The sequence below is a fragment of the Salmo salar genome, chromosome 10, assembly GCF_965601325.2.
Source record: "Salmo salar chromosome 10, fSalSal1, whole genome shotgun sequence".
In the NCBI taxonomy this organism is placed as follows: domain Eukaryota; kingdom Metazoa; phylum Chordata; class Actinopteri; order Salmoniformes; family Salmonidae; genus Salmo; species Salmo salar.
In genome coordinates, this window is record NC_138300.1 from 54,395,552 (window position 1) to 54,417,500 (window position 21,949).

General features: G+C 44.0%; 1 protein-coding gene across 2 annotated transcripts in view; it reads right to left on the reverse strand.

Moving 5' to 3' along the window:
• Positions 1–4,214: 4,214 nt before the first annotated feature.
• atf6 (activating transcription factor 6) overlaps positions 4,215–21,949 on the reverse strand; it is a 122,604-nt gene continuing 104,869 nt past the window's right edge. For both annotated transcript variants that reach the window (XM_014123469.3, XM_014123468.3), the window contains exons 15-16: positions 20,117–20,201; positions 4,215–7,804 (exon numbers count right to left, since the gene is read on the reverse strand). In XM_014123469.3, coding sequence (XP_013978944.1) covers positions 7,608–7,804; positions 20,117–20,201 — 282 coding nt within the window. In that variant the 3' untranslated portion in view covers positions 4,215–7,607. The remainder of the gene's footprint in view (positions 7,805–20,116; positions 20,202–21,949) is intronic.

The following is a 21,949-nucleotide window of genomic DNA, read 5'->3' on the forward strand; positions in this document are numbered from 1 at the left end:
GTCACGCTGGTATAAAGGATTTGGAGACAGGTGCAGGAATACCCAATAGGGGTTTTAAAATACACCCAAAACAAACACGTATACAAAAACACTGGGCTGTACCCAAACAAAAGAGCGAGGGTAAACCTCGTAGAATGACACGGTACAATATACACAATACATATAGCACGTATAGCACTCACACCACCAACAGACATGGGAACAATGACCGACAAAGACAGAGGGAACATATATAACATACTAATCAGGGGAAATGGGAACCAGGTGTGTGTAATCAGACAAGACAGTCCGGGGTTGGTGGTAATGAATCCCGTTCAGTGATGCCTAGAAAGCCGACGACGTAGACCTCCAGGACTGGTAAACAGAATGAGCAGCAATACCGGGGGGATCCGTGACAAATACTTTGTAGAAGCACCTGGATTGTGCAACATTTGCCCATTTATTATTTTCAAAATTCTTCAAGATCTGTCAAATTGGTTGTTGATTATTGCTAGACAACCATTTTCAGGTCTTGCCAAAGATTTTCAAGATGTTTTTAGTCAAAACTATAACTTGGCAGTCAAGGAACATTCATTGATTTCTTGATTAGTAACTCCAGTGTAGATCTGACCTTGCGTTTTAGGTTATTGTCCTGCTGAAAGATGAATTAATCTTCCTAGTGTCTGGTGGACTGAACCAGGTTTTCCTCTAGGATTTTGCCTGTGCTTAGCTCCATACAGTTTATTTTTTATCCTGGAAAACTCCCCAGTCCTTAACGATTACAAGCATACCCATAACATGATGCAGCCACCACTATGCTTGAAAATATGGAGGGTGGTACTCCATAATGAGTTGGATTTGGCCCAAACATACTCTATATTCAGGACAAAAAGTTAATTGCTTTACCAATTCTTTGCAATATTACTCTAGTGCTTTGTCGCAAACAAGATGCATGTTTTGGAATATTTTTATTCTGTACAGACTTCCTTCTTTTCACTGTCAGTTTGGTTAGTATTGTGGAGTAAGTACAATGTTGTTCCATCCTCAGTTCTCCTACCACAGCCATTAATCTCTATAACTGTTGTAAAGTCACCATTGGCCTCATGGTGAAATCCCTGAGCGGTTTTCTTCCTCTCCGGCAACTGAGTTAGGAAGGAAGCTGTATCTTTGTAGTGACTGGGTGTATTGATACAACATCCAAAGTGTAATTAATAACTTCACCATGCTCAAAAGGATATTCAATGTCTGCTTTTAATTGTTTTATGCATCTACTAACAGGTGCCCTTCTTTGCGAGGAATTGGAAAACCTCCCTGGTCTTTGTGGTTGAATTGCTGCTGGACTGAGGGACCTTACAGATAATTGTATGTGTGGGCTACAGAGATGAGGTAGTCATTCAAAGATTATTGTACACAGAGCGATTTGTTAAGCAAATGTTTACTCCTAAACTTATATAGGCTTGCCATAACAAAGGCCCGAAATACTTATTGACATTACAGCTTTTAATTTTTAATACATTTGTAAAAATCTAAAAAAAAAAAAAAAGTGGAAAAAGTCAGTGTGTGAAAACTTTTTGAAGGCACTGAGTGTACAAAACATTAAGAACACCTTCCTAATCTTGAGTTGCATCACCCCTTTTGCCCTCAGAACAGCCTTAATTCCTCAGGCAGGGACTCTACAAGGTGTTGAAAGCATTCCACAAGGATGCTGGCCCATGTTGACTCCAATGCTTCCCATAATTGTGTCAAGTTGGCTGGATGTCCTTTGGGTGGTGGACCATTCTTGATACACACGGGAAACTGTTGAGCGTGAAAAACCCAGCAGCGTTGCAGTTCTTGACACACTCAAACTGGTGTGCCTGGCACCTACTACCATACCCCGTCCAAAGGCATTTCAATATTTTGTCTTGCCCATTCACCCTCTGAATGGCACACATACACAATCCGTGTCTCAATTCTCTCAGGACTTTAAAATGTTTTCTTTTTTTTAACCTCTCATCGACACTGATTGAATTGGATTTAACAGGTGACATCAATAAAGGATCATAGCTTTCACCTGGTCAGTCCATGTCAAGTAAAGAGCAGGTGTTCTTAATGTTATGTCCACTCATTGTATATCTTCAGTACCTTTGAATCTCTGTACATATACTTTACATAGCAGTTTCCCTTAGGAAAAGAACAAGTGCATTCCACAAGACTATCAGATTGTACTGTTTGTAGAGACTGCAATAAAGAAGTGAAACTACACAACAAAAAATGTCTCCATTGTAGGTTTTAATGTATAGTTGAAGTCCAAGTGGCCATAATTAGCTCATGTAAGCAGCAATCTAATCTGAACTGTCAGGATGGAAAACGACCAGCTAAAAACAGAAACACACCAGACAAGACTCGAGACCCACAAGTCTACAAAGTGCAGAAGGAAGGAGCATTTCACTGTAATCTTCCTGGTCTCTGATTTAAATCCATGGAGTTACTGTAACACACAGAGGTCAACCTAAAGATAACCCATTTTAAACCCTTATTTCTCAGAAATTACATTTCTGGAGTGACTTGAAAAGTAAATAGATGTCGTGACTTTACATTCATTGATCTGATGACTTATTTCATCCACTATGTTTAATTGTTACCTGATTAAATGAATCATGTAACAATTAACTCATTTAGATTTGGGGCACCACGGAAAAGGTTGTTTAAAGAGTTACAATCTCCTGAATTAAACTCTATAAAGGTGTATATCCATTTCATCAATAAACAGTCATCTGACTAATCATGACCTCTTATATCATCATTCTGAACAGTCATCTTATGATAAGAGGTAATGATTAATCAGATGACTGGTCAGAATGATAAGCAGGTAATGATTAATCAGATGACTGGTCAGAATGATGAGGTAATGATTAATCAGATGACTGGTCAGAATGATAAGGAGGTAATGAGTAATATCATCATTCTGAACAGTCGTAACCTTATTGGATCTGAGAAAACCCCCAGCCTTGCTCATTATTCAGTACTACACCAATTGGTTTAATTATTTATTTACTAGCTAACCAAATAATAACACAGAATACACACACTTACTACATGAGACAAAGGTCCCTAGCGGACTGACACAATATGGCATTTTTTCCCCAGAGAAAGAGAAAAAGAGCGAGAGAAAGAGAGCGAGAAAGAGAGACTTATCGTAGAGACATTCTATAACTATTCTCACAATCATATAGTTTGCACACAAACCGGCGCACGTTTGGAATAAGAAATCATTTAAGTATTTACGTGTGGGTGCCCTTGTCCGTCGTGTAGTCCTGAACAGAACTACAGAGTTCACTCTTCCATTCGCTCCTGAAGTTGCTAATTTGAAGATAAGCCAGCCGTGCCGATGGTTCCAGTGGGGTGATGAGAGTAGCGTACAGTGATTTGAGACTCGTAGTAGGATCTGATGGTTAAGAGTTTGAGATATTTGACTCATGACAGCTAATCAGCTGTACCAGTGATTGTCAGAGAGGGGAGTTTGTCACCTCATACTCCTCGTGTTGATTATTCAGGGGAAGGTGCGTTTATTTCTTCACCTCGTGTTGAGGTTAAAAGTTTCAACCATTACAAACATGTAGCGAACGCCTCATGTTTCCTGGTCTACAGGTTGATTTCTCTTCCAAGCTTTTATGCACTCTTGGTCAAAAGGGCATTCCGTCATGCTGACAAGCTCTCTGACCTCACTCGGGGCGTGGCTAGTTACTGTGCAAAGTATTATCAAAAACAATTATCTTATTAGAAAACTAAAATCACATTCCTATCTTAACAAAAATACTTTAATCCTTCTTATTATATTTACAACATATTGGATGAAAACTTGACAGATAAAGAGGATATACTTTTCAAGTTACAATATTTCCGTTATACAGTTTTTAATGACATCACAAAATGAAAACCAATATTACATTTGTTTTCCATAGTTCCCCACATTATTATGTTAGAAATATTGTTTCCGGTATTCACTTTTTGAACGTTAAGAGTTTTGGGCGGGCAAAAAGTCTCTGGAGACAAAATACATTCCTTTAGCCAATACTGGAGGGTAGAAAGAGAGAGTCCTCTCCTGCTTAATTTACAACCGGGTGTGGAGGTGTCAAAACCCCCACACCAGTTCCCTCATCCCCTCTGCGGGTGAGAGAAGGTCTGGTTATTGTCAGCGATTGCCAAGCTGATCTGACCCATTGTGATTCTCACCATGACAACACACACACATCCAAAGTTCCATCCAGTGTTTTATTTACTTGCATTTAGCAATATTATACAAAAATCCTCATCAGGTGGAAACTGTCATAATTTTCCTCTCAGCTCCCTGAATAATCATGGGTACATAGTCAAAATGACATTACTCTGAATAAAACATGTTTTTCAAGCAAATAAATGCACACTATAACTGCTGGTGTCATACACACACAGACATGAGTGGATAGAGGGTCACATTTAAAGGTTGAATTGCTGTTGCGCTAATCAGAACACTCGTTCAAACACAATGCTTATAAACAACAATATTTGGGGGAGAAAAATCATCCTACTGCTTTTTGAAATGAACCAGCAATCGTACAAAGGATAATATAATCAGGACTCCCAGCCAGAGAACAGCGAGCATGGATACACCAAACTGAACAAATCACAATAGTATTACAAATAAAAACTATTTTAACATTATCAAATGCAGTTGGGAAGTGAGTGAATCAAGTGAGTGAATCAAGATCTAGACTTTTGAGACAAGCAGGTTGCCTAGCAATGGTGCAAAACTATTTAATGTTTAAAACAAAAAGTATTATGCCCCATCATGTCACAAAGCGTTCCCGTGGCAACTAATTCTTATTTCTTTAAAAACGCTCTTTTCAGTAAGCTAAATATTATAATACACATAATATATACCATTTGGCTGACGCTTTTATCCAAACGACTTACAGTCATACGTGCATCCATATTCTGAGCATAGGGATCCTCTGTCAACAGAAAAGGTTAATTTTTGTTAAAGTGCACTTCAATAAAAGTGCAATCAGACCAAGTGGACAGACGGGTTAGGGTTGACATCTCGGGTCACTATGACAACTGACATGAACTCCTCTACCCTCTAGGATTAGGTCTGCCAAACGCTGCTGCTCCTTGCCAACCTGTTGAATCTAAATGATTTTTTTTTTAAACGGTTGGATTTTTCAAAGACGAGCGTTAAGACTGACACAGTGATATTTCATCGAGATCATTTCTCATCTCATATCTGATATTTCAGCTGCTAACAGTCCTTTCAATGTGTAAGTGTGTTTTCTATTTGTCCAAGGAAATTAAAAGTCCTGGGGGCTTATCTAAAAAAAACAATGACCTTCAAATAGCCAACACCATACTACCCACTCTCTCTCTACTACCCACTCTCTCTCTACTACCCACTCTCTCCACTACCCACACTACTATCCACTTCCTCCACTACCCACTCTCTCTCTACTACCCACTCTCTCTCTACTACCCACTCTCTCCACTACCCACACTACTATCCACTTCCTCCACTACCCACTCTCTCCACTACTACCCACTCTCTCCACTAACCACACTACTACCCACTCTCTCCACTACTACCCACACTACTATTAATCTCTCCACTACTACCCACACTACTATTAATCTCTCCACTACTACCGACACTACTATTAATCTCTCCACTACTACCCACTCTCTCCACTGCTACCCACTCTCTCCACTGCCCACACTACTATCCACTACTACCTACACTACTATCCACTACCCACTCTATCCACTACCCGCACTACTACCCACTCTCTCCACTACCCACTCAATCCAAATGAAACCTCTAACTAAACGTCTACAATGACATAGTCACACTATACAATATGATTTATCCCCAAACTGAATATATTTGGGGAATAATAACTTTTCACATCAATGAAATATACTGTATGTATAGTATATACTTTCATAGGTATGACAACATTTCATTAGGAGATGTGGCCTCAATTCAAAACAGAGGATAGCACTTCAACAAATAACATTTTCTGTAGAGGATAACACCCAAAGTATATTAGCACAGTGCAAACAGAAGTAAAAAAGAAAACATCCAATAGGAATTCTTCATCGTAGCTGCACTATATTGAAAACAAAACCTAAACAGAGAAACAACGGTGACCCATATCAAGACATTTCATATGTTTAGTGGTTGGACTGCTTTAGCTTTAACACGTTGAAATTACTTCCTGAGTGTATGCCACTATTGCTGTAATCATTTCAATGGTATCACAGATGAGGGTGATAAAAGCTTGAATCAGCATGAAATACTTCTATATAAAGCCTCAAGAAAACAAAAGAGATGTGAGGGATGGAGACTGAAGAAGAGAAAGAGAGAGAGAGAGAGAAAGGGAGAGACCAACATGGCAGCCATGGGGTGAAAGTATGTGTGTTATGTTGGGGTGACTCAGGGTTCAATGCTCGGCCCCCTGCTGTTGCTCAGCAATTACCCTGGTAAGAGGAGTGTAGGGCCACAGTCAATCAGTCCAGACACACACAGAGCCTGGTCAGTCCTGGTCAGTCCAGACACACACAGAGCCTGGTCAGTCCTGGTCAGTCCAGACACACACAGAGCCTGGTCCTGGTCAGTCCAGACACACACAGAGCCTGGTCCTGGTCAGTCCAGACACACACAGAGCCTGGTCCTGGTCAGTCCAGACACACACAGAGCCTGGTCCTGGTCAGTCCAGACACACACAGAGCCTGGTCCTGGTCAGTCCAGACACACACAGAGCCTGGTCCTGGTCAGTCCAGACACACACAGAGCCTGGTCCTGGTCAGTCCAGACACACACAGAGCCTGGTCCTGGTCAGTCCAGACACACACAGAGCCTGGTCCTGGTCAGTCCAGACACACACAGAGCCTGGTCCTGGTCAGTCCAGACACACACAGAGTCTGGTCCTGGTCAGTCCAGACACACACAGAGCCTGGTCCTGGTCAGTCCAGACACACACAGAGCCTGGTCCTGGTCAGTCCTGGTCAGTCTAGACACACACAGAGCCTGGTTCTGGTCAGTCCTGGCCAGTCTAGACACACACAGAGCCTGGTCCTGGTCTTTGACCTTCAACAACCATGACGGATATCAGAGCTGAAAAGAAAATGGCTAAGTGACACTGACCATTTGAGCTAGCTTGGTATTGCATAATCCAAATCAAGGATAAGGGAGAAAACCTGATACCAAAGTTCAGTCAAATACATTTGAGTATATAATCGTTTAAAAATTCTCTCAGATCTGTAGAAAATTAAAAAAAGAATGGAAGGTAAATAGAAACATGTGGCCTGTAGTTGTTCCATCTGATAAACTGGTGGAGCAGAACAGACGTTTGTAGTTGTTCCATCTGTTAAACCGGTGGAGCAGAACAGACGTTTGTAGTTGTTCCATCTGTTAAACTGGTGGAGCAGAACAGACGTTTGTAGTTGTTCCATCTGTTAAACCGGTGGAGCAGAACAGACGTTTGTAGTTGTTCCATCTGTTAAACTGGTGGAGCAGAACAGACGTTTGTAGTTGTTCCATGTTTTCAATTCCACTGTTAAATTGGTTGGTGGGAGTTACGGGTTTGTGCGTCAATTCGATTGGTTGACAGAGGTTACGCGGAACCCATGAGCACCTGGACAGGAGGCGTGGCCTTGCCGTCCGCAGGTGAAGCAGGGTACAGCGTGTCGGTGCGGTTGACACGCAGGAATGGTGGGATACTGGAGGACTTGATGTGGAGGATCCTGGTGTCTGTGACCTCACAGTCAATCTGCATCATCACCTCAAACTCCTTGTCCTTGATCACACGATCTGTTAACGAGACAGGGAGAATCAGTGCATTAGAAAAACAACAACATTCCTCAGTCGAAGCCCAGCTGAGCCTGGCTATACCTTCCCTCCTCCCCCTCCCTATGACAGAGAGAGAGAGGGAGTAGATGCCACTATCATAGTAGTAGAGTGGAGTGGGCAGTTAGTTAGGGGTTAAGAGCCAGAGAGAGGGATGAAGGAGAGGTAAACAGAGGAGAGAGGTGAGTCACCCACTGGCACTCTCTCCTGTAGAGAAACACAACAGCTCTAAACAAAGACAGACATGCAAACCAGAGAGAGAAAGAACATAAAGAAGAAAAGCCCCCTGGTGTGAGAGAGAGAGGGAGAGAGAAAGACAAAGAGAGGAGAGAGAGGAAGAGGGGGAGAGAGAGAGGAAGAAGGGGAGAGAGAGAGGAAGAGGGAGAGGGGAAGATGGGAGAGAGAGGGAGAGGGGAAGATGGGAGAGAGAGGGAGAGGAAGAGAGGAAGAGGGGGAGAGAGAGGAAGAGGGGGAGAGAGAGGAAGAGGGGGAGAGAGAGGAAGAGGGGGAGAGAGAGGAAGAGAGGAGAGAGGGGAAGAGAGGAGAGAGGAAGAGAGGAGAAAGAGGAAGAGAGAGAGGAAGATGGGGAGAGAGAGGAAGATGGGGAGAGAGAGGAAGATGGGGAGAGAGGTAGAGGGGGAGAGAGGTAGAGGGGGAGAGAGGAAGATGGAGCATGGAGAGTATGTTTGAATGGATCCCTGCAAGCGGGTCAGGTTTACATCACCAAACCACTGACACTTCATCGCTCTTACTATGGCTTTGTCTATAGGACTGGTAGTGGTGGGTCTCTATATGATGTCTATAGGACTGGTAGTGGTGGGTCTCTATATGATGTCTATAGGACTGGTAGTGGGGGGTCTCTATATGATGTCTATAGGACTGGTAGTGGGGGGTCTCTATATGATGTCTATAGGACTGGTAGTGGTGGGTCTCTATATGATGTCTATAGGACTGGTAGTGGTGGGTCTGTGGTGAGAGGGGGGGGTCTCTATATGATGTCTATAGGACTGGTAGTGGTGGGTCTGTGGTGAGAGGGGGGGGTCTCTATATGATGTCTATAGGACTGGTAGTGGTGGGTCTGTGGTGAGAGGGGGGGGTCTCTATATGATGTCTATAGGACTGGTAGTGGTGGGTCTCTATATGATGTCTATAGGACTGGTAGTGGTGGCTCTGTGGTGAGAGGGGGGGTCTCTATATGATGTCTATAGGACTGGTAGTGGTGGGTCTGTGGTGAGAGGGGGGGGGGGTCTCTATATGATGTCTCTATCTCCAGCTGCATGGGGGGGTACAGTAGTTTAACAGGCAATGCAGAAAGTCACCTTTGAGAGAGGGTTCTGTACAGCCAGCTAAATTTGTTTCAAATGGGGGTATGAGAGGCTAGGCCATGAGAAACCCAACACCGATGGCATTACAGCATGTGTGGGCTAGAGAAACATCATGAACTATAAGCTATTCTTAAAACTGGGTTTCTGCACACTGTTGGCAAACATTTCTAAAAATGACCAAACGTCCCACCTCTCCTTAGCCCGCTGACTGAGTGGCCAAAACACTGAGACAGCCAGGACACACACACACACACACACACACACACACACACACACACACACACACACACACACACACACACACACACACACACACACACACACACACACACACACACACACACACACACACACACACACACACACACACACACACACACACACACACGGAGGGGCCAACTTCAAACAGCATGACTTTGAGGTACCTACCAAAAGACCCCAGGTCTGTGTGTGTATGTGTGCGTGTCAGGTCTCTCCTTTCCCCTTTTACTAGTGCCACCTGGACACCTTCCAGAAAGCTCCTTCCTTCCCACACGGACCGTCAGTGGCAGTCTGGCAGGATAGTCTGCTGTGTGTGCGTCACCCCCCTTTGTTTTGATTAAGCCTCTGGGTCTGACAAAACAACATTAGTGGAAACTCAAGAGGGCATTTGTGATTCAGTGGTCAGCCAGCTTGACATAAAGATTATGGAGATAAGAGTGGGCACTGGGCACAGTTTGGAATTGGCTTTTTTCTGGCATCCAAAACTAAGCAATTCGTCAGCAAATTTAATAATGGAATTGTTAGAGGCAATTTCAGTCAACAAAAACAAATTATTTTCTAATAAGACAGTGGGCCATTTAAAATGCTTCTAACAACCTAGCTACCAATCCAGCCAACCGTGTTACCAATCCAGCCAACCGTGTTACCAATCCAGTCAACCGTGTTACCAATCCAACCAACCGTGTTACCAATCCAGCCAACCGTGTTACCAATCCAGCCAACCGTGTTACCAATCCAGCCAACCGAGCTACCAATCCAGCCAACCGTGTTACCAATCCAGCCAACCGTGTTACCAATCCAGCCAACCGAGCTACCAATCCAGTCAACCGAGTTACCAATCCAGTCAACCGAGTTACCAATCCAGTCAACCTAGCTACCAATCCAGCCAACCTAGCTACCAATCCAGCCAACCTAGCTACCAATCCAGCCAACCTAGCTACCAATCCAGCCAACCTAGCTACCAATCCAGCCAACCTAGCTACCAATCCAGCCAACCTAGCTACCAATCCAGCCAACCTAGCTACCAATCCAGCCAACCTAGCTACCAATCCAGCCAACCTAGCTACCAATCCAGCCAACTGTCCAGCCAACTGAGCTACCAACCTAGCTACCAATCTAGCCAACCTAGCTACCAATCCAGCCAATTTAGTTACCAATCCAGCCAGCCAACCGAGCTACCAATCCAGCCAACCGTGCTACCAATCCAGCCAACCGTGCTAACAATCCAGCCAACCGTGTTACCAATCCAGCCAATTTAGTTACCAATCCAGCCAGCCAACCGTGCTACCAATCCAGCCAACCTAGCAACCAATCCAGCCAACCTTGCTACCAATCCAGCCAACCTTGCTACCAATCCAGCCAACCTTGCTACCAATCCAGCCAATTTAGCTACCAATCCAGCCAATTTAGCTACCAATCCAGCCAACCGTCCAGCCACCAATCCAGCCAACCGTCCAGCCAACCTAGCTACCAATCCAGCCAACCTAGCTACCAAATTGGTGCCAATTTCTGGATTGGTAGCAATAGGCTGAGAGAGGCTGGACTGAGGGCTTGTAGGCATCACCGGCAACAATGTTGCCTATGGGCACAAATCCACCGTGGCTGGACCAGACAGGACTGGTAAAAAGTGCTCTTCACTGACGAGATTGTGTCTCACCAGGGGTGATGGTAGGATTCGCGTTTTGTCGTCGAAGGAATGAGCGTTACACCGAGGCCTGTACTCTGGAGCGGGATCGATTTTGGAGGTGGAGGGTCCATCATGGTCTGGGGCAGTGTGTTACAGCATCATCGGACTGAGCTTGTTGTCATTGCAGGCAATCTCAATGCTGTGCGTTACAGGGAAGACATCCTCCTCCCTCATGTGGTACCCTTCCTGCAGGCTCATCCTGACATTACCCTCCAGCATGTCAATGCCACCAGCCATACTGCTCGTTCTGTGCGTCACTTCCAGCAAAACAGGAATGTCAGTGTTCTGCCATGGCCAGCGAAGAGCCTGGATCTCAATCCCATTGAGCACGTCTGGGACCTGTTGGATCGGAGGGTGAGGGCTAGGGCCATTCCTCCCAGAAATGTCCGGGAACTTGCAGGTGCCTTGGTGGAAGAGTGGTGTAATCTCACAGCAAGAACTGGCAAATCTGGTGCAGTCCATGAGGATGAGATGCACTGCAGTACTTAAGGCAGCTGGTGGCCACACCAGATACTGACTGTTACTTTTGATTTTGAACCCCCCTTACTCAGGGACACATTATTCCATTTCTGTTAGTCACATGTCTGTGGAACTTGTTCAGTTTTTGAATCTTGTTATGTTCATACAAATATTTACACGTTAAGTTTGCTGAAAATAAACGCAGTTGACAGTGAGAGGACATTTCTTTTTTTTTTTTGTTGCTGAGTTTATTAGAATTTACCGGTTTCTCGCAGTTATCACAGGAAAAGGGAGTTAGGTTTGGGCGGGAAATCTTAGTATCCCGGTTCCCGGTATTCAACCCTACAAAGTACAAAGCACGAGCTCTCAAACACCCCATAGGTGGCGTAAACAGATAGCTGGACGTCTATGAACACGCTGTCATACATCACCGCAACGAGTCATCACATTGATGAGAAGTTGGACATGAAGTCCCTCCCATGTACTGACCACTGAGAACATGGAGGAGAGGAAACACAGCAGAGAACCTGAAACGGCATTAACTACCATTGTTGCCGAGTGGGTAGGGGACAGCAGTAAGGTGAGCGTCGTCTGGTAGCCAGGACTGCGGTAGATGGACGGCAGCGTAGCCTAGTGGTTAGAGCGTTGGACTAGTAACCGAAAGGTTGCAAGATCGAATTCCCGAGCTGACAAGGTACAAATCTGGTCTTTCTGCCCCTGAACAAGGCAGTTAACCCACTGTTCCTAGGCCGTCATTGAAGATAAGAATTTGTTCTTAACTGACTTGCCTAGTTAAATAAAGGTTAAAAAAAGAAGAAAAAAAGAAACTGTACTGCCACCTAGCGGTCATACGCAGGACCATATCTGCATTATGAATTCACAAGCATTTTAATTATTTTTTTCCCCTGTCGTTTAAACTATATAAAAAAAATAGCAGTTTAAACATGAAGACATGTTGATGTTTTACATTTTTCACATCTCTAATGTCTGGCTAATAACTGGTCTGATATAGAGAGACGTCTATAGAACTGGTCTGATATAGAGAGACGTCTATAGAACTGGTCTGATATAGAGAGACGTCTATAGAACTGGTCTGATATAGAGAGACGTCTATAGAACTGGTCTGATATAGAGAGAGACGTCTATAGAACTGGTCTGTTATAGAGAGAGACGTCTATAGAACTGGTCTGTTATAGAGAGAGACGTCTATAGAACTGGTCTGATATAGAGAGACGTCTATAGAACTGGTCTGATATAGAGTGACGTCTATAGAACTGGTGGGGGCTCCTCTGCTAGGTTTCTGTCCCCAGTGGTTTGGTTGAGTTAGGAGTAGGACCATTTGAACACAACTACTGCTGACAGCACTGTGGTTATTAACCTTTAACTCCTGTTACACTCTGCCACTGTGCAGTGAACCTAGAATCCTCAAAATCGGAAAGACGCCGCAGGGTGTGTGTGTGCGCGCGTGTGTGAGAGAGAGAGAGAGACGATAGCCCACAGTAAAAACACCTGTAATCAAAAAATTATATCAGTCATTTCCAAACATTCTTCTATTCTAAACACGTCACTTCCAATTGATTGAGCTCCTTTCAAACGAAGGGGATCGTTAAACATAACAGAGAGAGAGAGAGAGAGAGAGACCTTCACTCCATTTAAGGAGCCAACCCTTCAGCCAGAAATATTTGGGAAATCATAGAACGTCAACTAACTTTTACAGAATCAATTAACCATAGACATACCACTGTTCAGAAATAGCCAATGACCTACAGCAATCAAATGTATTTATAAAGCCCTTCTTACATCAGCTGATGTCACAAAGTGCTGTACAGAAACCCAGTCTAAAACCCCAAACAGCAAGTAATGCAGGTGTAGAAGCACAGAGGCTAGGAAAAACTACATCAAAGTCCCAATCCCGAATGGCATGTTATTGTCCAGGACAGACCAACCGATGGTTCCCTATTAGCAAAACCGATCCGCTCCCTCCAGATGAAAGCCATTTGGTGACTGGTGGGGGGGGGGGCAAGACAGAGCTGGAGCAAGAGCAAGACAGAGCTGGAAATAATTACCCTCCCTCCCTCCGCCATGGAGAAATAATGGTATTGAGACAGTTTTTTCTATTTTAAGGGTCTGGCCCAACTAAAGATGCATTCGGAAAGTATTCAGACCCCTTTACTATATCCATATTTTGTTACAGCCTTACTCGAAAAAGGATTACATTTAAAAAAATCCTCATCAACCTACGCACAATACCTCATGACAAAGCGAACAGGTTTTTACAAATGTTGGCAAAAAAAAAAAATGTAATACTTTATTTATATAAGTATTCAGATCCTGTTTCCATCGATCCTCCTTTAGATGTTTCTACAAATTGATTAGAGTCCACCTGTGGTAAATTCAATTGATTGGACATGATTTGGAAAGGCACACACCTGTCTATATAAGGTCCCACTGTTGACAGTGCACGTCAGAGCAAAAACCAAGCCATGAGGTCGAAGGAATTGTCCGTAGAGCTCCAAGACAGGATTGTGTCAATGCACAGATCTGGGGAAGGATACCAAAAAAATGGATGCAGCATTAAAGGTCCCCAAGAACACCGTGGCCTCCATCATTCTTAAATGGAAGAAGTTTGGAACCACCAAGACTCTTCCTAGAGCTGGCCGCAAGGCCAAACCGAGCAATTGGGGGGAGAAGGGCCTTGGTCAGGGAGGTGACCAAGAACCCAATGGTCACTCTGACAGAGATCCAGAGTTTCTCTGCGGAGAAGGGAGAACCTTCCAGAAGGACAACCATTTCTGCAGCACTCCACCAATCAGGCCTTTATGGTAGAGTGGCCAGACGGATGACACTCCTTAGTAAAAGGCACGACAGCTCACTTGGAGTTTGCCAAAAGGCCCCTAAAGACTCTCAGACCATGAGAAACAAGATGATCTCTCTTGTCTGATGAAACCCAGATTGAACTCTTTGGCCTGAATGCCAAGCGTCACGTCTGGAGGAAACCTGGCACCATCCCTACGGTGAAGCATGGTGGTGGCAGCATCATGCTGTGGGGATGTTTTTCAGAGGCAGGGACTGGGAGACTAGTCAGGATCGAGGGAAATATTTACAGAGCAAAGCAGAGAGAGATCCTTGATGAAAACCTGCTCCAGAGCGCTCAGGACCTCAGACTGGGGCGAAGGTTCACCTTCCAACAGGACATTGACCCTAAGCACACAGCCAAGACAATGCAGAGCCCGGACTTGAACCCGATCGAACATCTCTGGAGAGACCTGAAAATAGCTGTGCAGGGTCAATGTCCAGTTGGAAGGTGAAGCTTCAACCCCAGTCTGAGGTCCTGAATGCTCTGGAACAGGTTTTCATCAAGGATCTCTTGCTCCCCATCCAACCTGACAGAGCTTGAGAGGATCTGCAGAGAAGAATGCAGGTGTGTCAAGCTTGTAGAAGACTCAAAGCTATAATTGCTGCCAAAGGTGCTTCAACAAAGTACTGTGTTCTTGGGGACCTCGACACAATCCTGTCTCGGAGCTCTACCGACAATTCCTTCGAACTCATTGCTTGGTTTTTGCTCTGACATGCATTACCAACTGTGGGACCTTATAGACAGGTGTGTGCCTTTCCAAATCATGTCCAATCAATTGAATTTACCACAGGTGGACTCCAAGTTGTAGAAACATCTCAAGGATGATCAATGGAAACAGGATGCACCTGAGCTCAATTTCGAGTCTCAAAACAAAGGGTCTGAATACTTATGTAAATAAGGTATTTCTGTTATTAATTAAAAAAAAAAAAAAAGTTTTATATAGATTTGCAAAAAATTCTAAAAAACAGTTTTCGCTTTGTCTTTATGGGGTATTATGTGTAGATTGGAATACTTTCTGAATACTTTCCAAATCTGTCAGAGCTAAAGATGTACATTCACCAGCTTCAGTATCACACACACACACACACACACACACACACACACACACACACACAGTTTAAAACAAATATTATAGATCTAATATGTTCCTCAGACACTGTCATCCGTGTCACATGAGACGTTAAGCGTTAGGACAGCCAAGGCCAACTGATGCCAGACTGGGCAGGAAAGGGTGAAATGGGGTCTTGTGTAGGTCAGTCTCTCAGTTAAGGAATGTGATCAGAGTAACACAGCAAATATGGAGAAATGGGATATTAGTACCCATGTTAGCAGATGTTCTCTATCTCAAAACACTACATGATTCAATTTTTTTAAGTGCAAACAACTAAGAGTCCTTGAAATAAGTGAGCAAAGTACATCTGGTATAAGACCGGTACATAGAAACAGTTTTGATTTGGCAGGTGGGTATGCATGCATCTATCACACTTCCTGTAATTCAAAGGGACATGTTTTTTTTTTGTGGTATAATAAACTAACATCTTACAGAGTCTGTATAATCTCATTGAATACAACCACAATCATTGTTGGGGATTCAGGACATTTAAACAGCTATCGGATTTCACTATTTACGTGACTTCAGTAAACCAAGTGACCAGTGTGGCCATAAGCATTCCACCCTGACGAGACGGACCAAGAACAATGTTTGCCTTCATTCATCTTCTACAACGCCTCAGAGAGAGAGAGTCTTTCCCAATATAATGCCGTGCTCTTCCCTCCCTGCTGAGTAACAATATCAAGTTCCACTGACTGACTCACTCCCTCCCTGGGATAGCTCACCGCTAATCAATTTAGATGCTACATCCAAAGCCAGAATGAAGGGAGGAAGGGAGAGGGATAAATAGAGGGAAAGCAAGAGATCGAGAGAGAAAGACAATAAACACAATTTTGCAACAAAAAAAAGAGAAAATGTGAAGAAGAGAGAGAGCAAGAATCATTCTGTAATAACGAGGCCAGTTGAAATGCCAAGAACAACAGAATCATTCATTTAATTATTCACACTCATCTTTTGCCTCAGTATCTCTTAACACGACGAAACCCTTCCAAGTCAGTTTAATGCTCTTGTTCACTGGGGGGGGGGGGTTGAGTGGTACTGGGGGAAATGATACTAACCCACTCCAGACAGTACTGCAGAGATAAGGTACAGTACGTAGCCTACCATGGATGCCAAACATGGAGTCGGGTCATCTCTATGGCCTTTGTTCTCCCATTAAATCAGTATCAGTGGTCCAGCCAGCCAAGAGAAGGACCATAGAGAAAACAAGACCACGATGTTGTCATGGAAATCAAGGCCAAAACACAAACAGATGTTCAGTTAGGACAGCACAGAAAATACTTTGGGCCACACGAGAATGACAAATATAATAAACAACTAGTTCAGACAGAAATGTCAACCGATCACGCAGGTCTTGAGGTGAACAGGTTTGCTTGTGGATGAGCTAGAGAACTTTATCAGCAGAACTCTAGAGAACTCTAGAGACAGCAGGAGCGGTAGAGATCCTCTGAAAAATCGGCTTTACTCCTGAGGTGCTGACCTGTTGCACCCTCCACAACCACTGTGATTATTATTATTTGACCCTGCTGGTCATCTATGAATATTTGAACATCTTGGCCATGTTCTGTTATAATCTCCACCCGTCACAGCCAGAAGAGGACTGGCCACCCCCTCATAGCCTGGTTCCTCTCTAGGTTTCTTCCTAGGTTCTGGCCTTTCTAGGGAGTTTTTCCTAGCCACCGTGCTTCTACACCTGCATTGCTTGCTGTTTGGGGTTTTAGGCTGGGTTTCTGTACTGCACTTTGTGACATCAACTGATGTAAGAAGGGCTTTATAAATAAATGTTATTTGATTTGATGGAATCCTGTGGTGCCCAAAGCAACAGTGTGGTTTTTGTGTAATAAATGACTGGTTTCTGAGACATCCTTACACCCTAGCATAGTGAACAACGACTTGGATGACTGCTCTTCAAATGAGCTGATAGCTCAAAACACACTTCATAATGGGTAACACGTACAGATCTATGTGACAATACAGCCATGTGGTCTGATCGTGATTGGCTCTTGTGCATCTACTCACACTTTTTCCTTCCTGTTGAATTAGCCAATCAACAGCCTGATTGAGGTCTTACAGTACCATACTGTTGAGTTAGAGATTACTTTACTTAAATTTGTGTGTATTAGGTAGTTGTTGTGGAATTGTTAGATTACTTGTTAGATACTGCTGCACTGTCGGAACTAAACTCAGCAACAACAAAAAAAGAAACGTCCTCTCACTGTCAACTGCGTTTATTTTTAGCAAACTTAACATGTGTAAATATTTGTATAAACATAACAAGATTCAACAACTGAGACATAAACTGAACAAGTTCCACAGACATGTGACTAACAGAAATTGAATAATGTGTCCCTGAACAAAGGGGGGGTCAAAATCAAAAGTAACAGTGAGTATCTGGTGTGGCCACCAGCTGCATTAAGTACTGCGGTGCATCTCATCCTCATGGACTGCCCCAGATTTTCCAGTTCTTGCTGTGAGATGTTACCCCACTCTTCCACCAAGGCACCTGCAAGTTCCCGGACATTTGTGGGGAATGGACCTAGCCCTCACCCTCCGGTCCCAGACGTGCTCAATGGGATTGAGATCCGTCTCTTTGCTGGCCATGACAGAACACTGACATTCCTGTCTTGCAGTAAATCATACACAGAACAAGCAGTATGGCTGGTGGCATTGACATGCTGGAGGGTCATCTCAGGATGAGCCTGCAGGAAGGGTACCACATGAGGGAGGAGGATGTCTTCCCTCTAACGCACAGCATTGAGATTGCCTGCAATGACAACAAGCTCAGTCAGATGATGCTGTAACACACTGCCCCAGACCATGACGGACCCTCCACCTTCAAATCGATCCCGCTCCAGAGTACAGGCCTCGGTGTAATGCTCATTCCTTCGACGATAAACGCAAATTCGACCATCACCCCTGGTGAGACAAAACCGCGACTCGTCAGTGAAGAGCACTTTTTGCCAGTCTTGTCTGGTTAAGCGACGGTGGGTTTGTGCCCATAGGCGAACGTTGTTGACGGTGAAGTCTGGTGAGGACCTGCCTTACAACAGGCCTACAAGTCCTCAGTCCAGCCTCTCTCAGCCTATTGTGGACAGTCTGAGCACTGATGGAGGGATTGTGCGTTCCTGGTGTAACTCGGGCAGTTGTTGTTGCCATCCTGTACCTGTCCCGCAGGTGTGATGTTCGGATGTACCGATCCTGTGCAGGTGTTACACGTGGTCTGCCACTGCGAGGACGATCAGCTGTCCGTCCTGTCTCCCTGTAGCGCTGTCTTAGGCGTCTCACAGTACGGACATTGCAATTTATTTCCCTGGCCACATCTGCTGTCCCATGCCTCTTTGCAGCATGCCTAAGGCACATTCACACAGATGAGCAGGGACCCTGGGGATCTTTCTTTTGGTGTTTTTCAGAGTCAGTAGAAAGGCCTCTTTAGTGTCCTAAGTTTTCATAACTGTGACCTTAATTACCTATCATCTGTAAGCTGTTAGTGTCTTAACGACCGTTCCACAGGTGCATGTTCATTAATTGTGTATGGTTCATTGAACAAGCATGGGAAACAGTGTTTAAACCCTTTACAATGAAGATCTGTGAAGTTATTTGGATTTTTACAAATTATCTTTGAAAGACAGGGTGCTGAAAAAGGGACGTTTCTTTTTTTGCTGAGTTTAGAAGCACAAGCATTTCGCTACACTCACAATAATATCTGCTAAACATGTGTATGTGACCAATAAAAAAATGGCCTGATTGAGGTCTTACAGTACCATACTGTTGAATTAGCCAATCAACAGCCTGATTGAGGTCTTACAGTACCAGTGCCAACTCTCCAAAATGGCAGCCTTCATCTGAGAGCTTTAAAGCCGGTATTATGATTTTATCCAGAGCCACTTACAGTAGTGAGTGCATCAATTCTTGTGCTTTTTCATACTGGTCCCTTCCCTTCTAGGCAGAGTTCCTCTGTCCAGTGTCTGTGTTCTTTTGCCCATCTTAATCTTTTATTTTTATTGGCCAGTCTGAGATATGTCTTTTTCTTTGCAACTCTGCCTCGAAGGCCAGCATCCCGGAGTTGCCTCTTCACTGTTGATGTTGAGACTGGTGTTTTGCAGGTACTATTTAATGAAGCTGCGAGTTGAGGACATGTGAGGCGTCTGTTTCTCGAACTAGACACTGTAATGTACTTGTCCTCTTGCTCAGTTGTAAACCGGGGCCTCCCACTCCTCTTTCTATTCTGGTTAGAGCCAGTTTGTGCTGTTCTGTGAAGGGAGTAGTACACAGCGCTGTACGAGAGCTTCAGTTTCTTGGCAATTTCTCTCATGGAATAGCCTTCATTTCTCAGAACAAGAATAGACTGACGAGTTTCAGAAGAAAAGGTCTTTGTTTCTGGCCATTTTGAGCCTGTAATGCTGATGCTCCAGATACTCAACTAGTCTAAAGAAGGCCAGTTGTATACATCAATCAATGTGTGAAGAAACCCAGAGGACAGGAAGAAAAAAAGAGAGCGAGACACAGAGGGAAGAAGCCATTAAATGTTCAGTGTATGGTGACAGATCTGTAGTAATCTGTAGTGGAGTTGACTTACCATTAATATTCATGGCTGGCAACACCACAGACATCTTGGGCCTACTTCCTTTGTTGTGGCTGGTAGCGGGAAGTAAAAGGTGATCCTGAGAACAAGGAACAGTCAAAAAGGTCAAAGCTCTAACAGAATGAAGCACACATTGACCTTAGCGAAGACTTCAACACACCAGATCAACAGATGTCAAACTGGAGTTCAAATCTTAGCACACCTTGACCCACACATCAAATACCACGTAACATCAGACTGTATATGTTCAACTTTAAATTAATAACCACATGGCAGTCATAGAAACTGAAAAACACACTGGTGTTCATCAGACAGATGGCTTTCTAGTGAAGGTGGGAAAGGAACCCTGTGGTTGCTACTTGTTAATCAAAGGGAAAACCCCATCGACCCACAGCTCCGTCTGTATGAGGTCAATCTCTGTCTGTAGCGTGTCTCCATGACAGTTTGACCAAATTCAATCCAGTCAGTCAGTGGATGAGCTACTGACCAACTGCTAACTGTAGAAAGCAATGATATCTCTACTGCTCCACTAAACCCTATAGTACATCTATAGTGTCATCACACTACAGGACAATATGTCTACTGCTCCACTAAACCCTATAGTACATCTATAGTGTCATCACACTACAGGACAATATGTCTACTGCTCCACTAAACCCTATAGTACATCTATAGTGTCCTCACACTACAGGACAATATGTCTACTGCTCCACTAAACCCTATAGTACATCTATAGTGTCATCACACTACAGGACAATATGTCTACTGCTCCACTAAACCCTATAGTACATCTATAGTGTCCTCACACTACAGGACAGTGAGGCACCAATACAGACAATCCAAACATACTCCAGAGTTTACAGTGAGGTCAGGAAGTCACAGCTAAAGGCCACAAGCAACATGAAAGCACCTCACATCTCTCGTCGTAAACATGCTAATCACAAATCAGATGGCTACCATATGGGATAGTCTCTGTCAATGGTCTCTCTCCCCCCACGGCTTCAATAAGTAGTTAAATACTTCAGAGGTGAAATAACCCCGCCAAAACACTTAATATTAATGACTGGCTGTGCCTTTAGATGTTTAGGGAGAGTATCAACCCTTGGTCTCTGAGACGATTACAATTACATAAAGGCAAGGATTATAATCCGGATATGATATCCATCTTGAAGTGACAACTGAAATTGAAATAAATGAGAGAGCAAACACAGAGAGAGCACCATCGCCCTTTATGGTTGTGAGGGCTGGGGTCCGCTCACCAACCAAGAATTCACAAAATGGGACAAACGCCAAATTGAGACTCTGCATGCAGAATTCTGCAAAAATATCCTCTGTGTACAAGGCAAAACACCAAATAATGCATGCAGAGCAGAACTAGGCCAATACCCGCTGATTGTCATCACCTACAGAGAGATGAACCTGGAGATGAGTCCCCGAAGCAAGCTGGTCCTGGGGGGCTCAGTTCACAAACACAAAACAGACCCCACAGAGCCCCAGGACAGCAACACTATTAGACCCAACCAAATCATGAGAAAACAAAAAGATAATTACTTGACACATTGGAAAGAAGAAAAAAACTGAGCAAACTAGAATGCTATCTGGCCCTAGAGATTACACAGTGGCAGAATACCTGAATACCGTAGGCAGACCTGGCTCTCAAGAGAAGACAGGCTATGTGCACACTGCCCACAAAATGTGGTATCGGAGCTGCACTTCCTAACCTCCTGCCAAATGTATGACCATATTAGAGACACAAATTTCCCTCAGATTACACACAACCACAAATAATTTGAAAACAAACCACATTTTGATAAACTCCCATGTCTA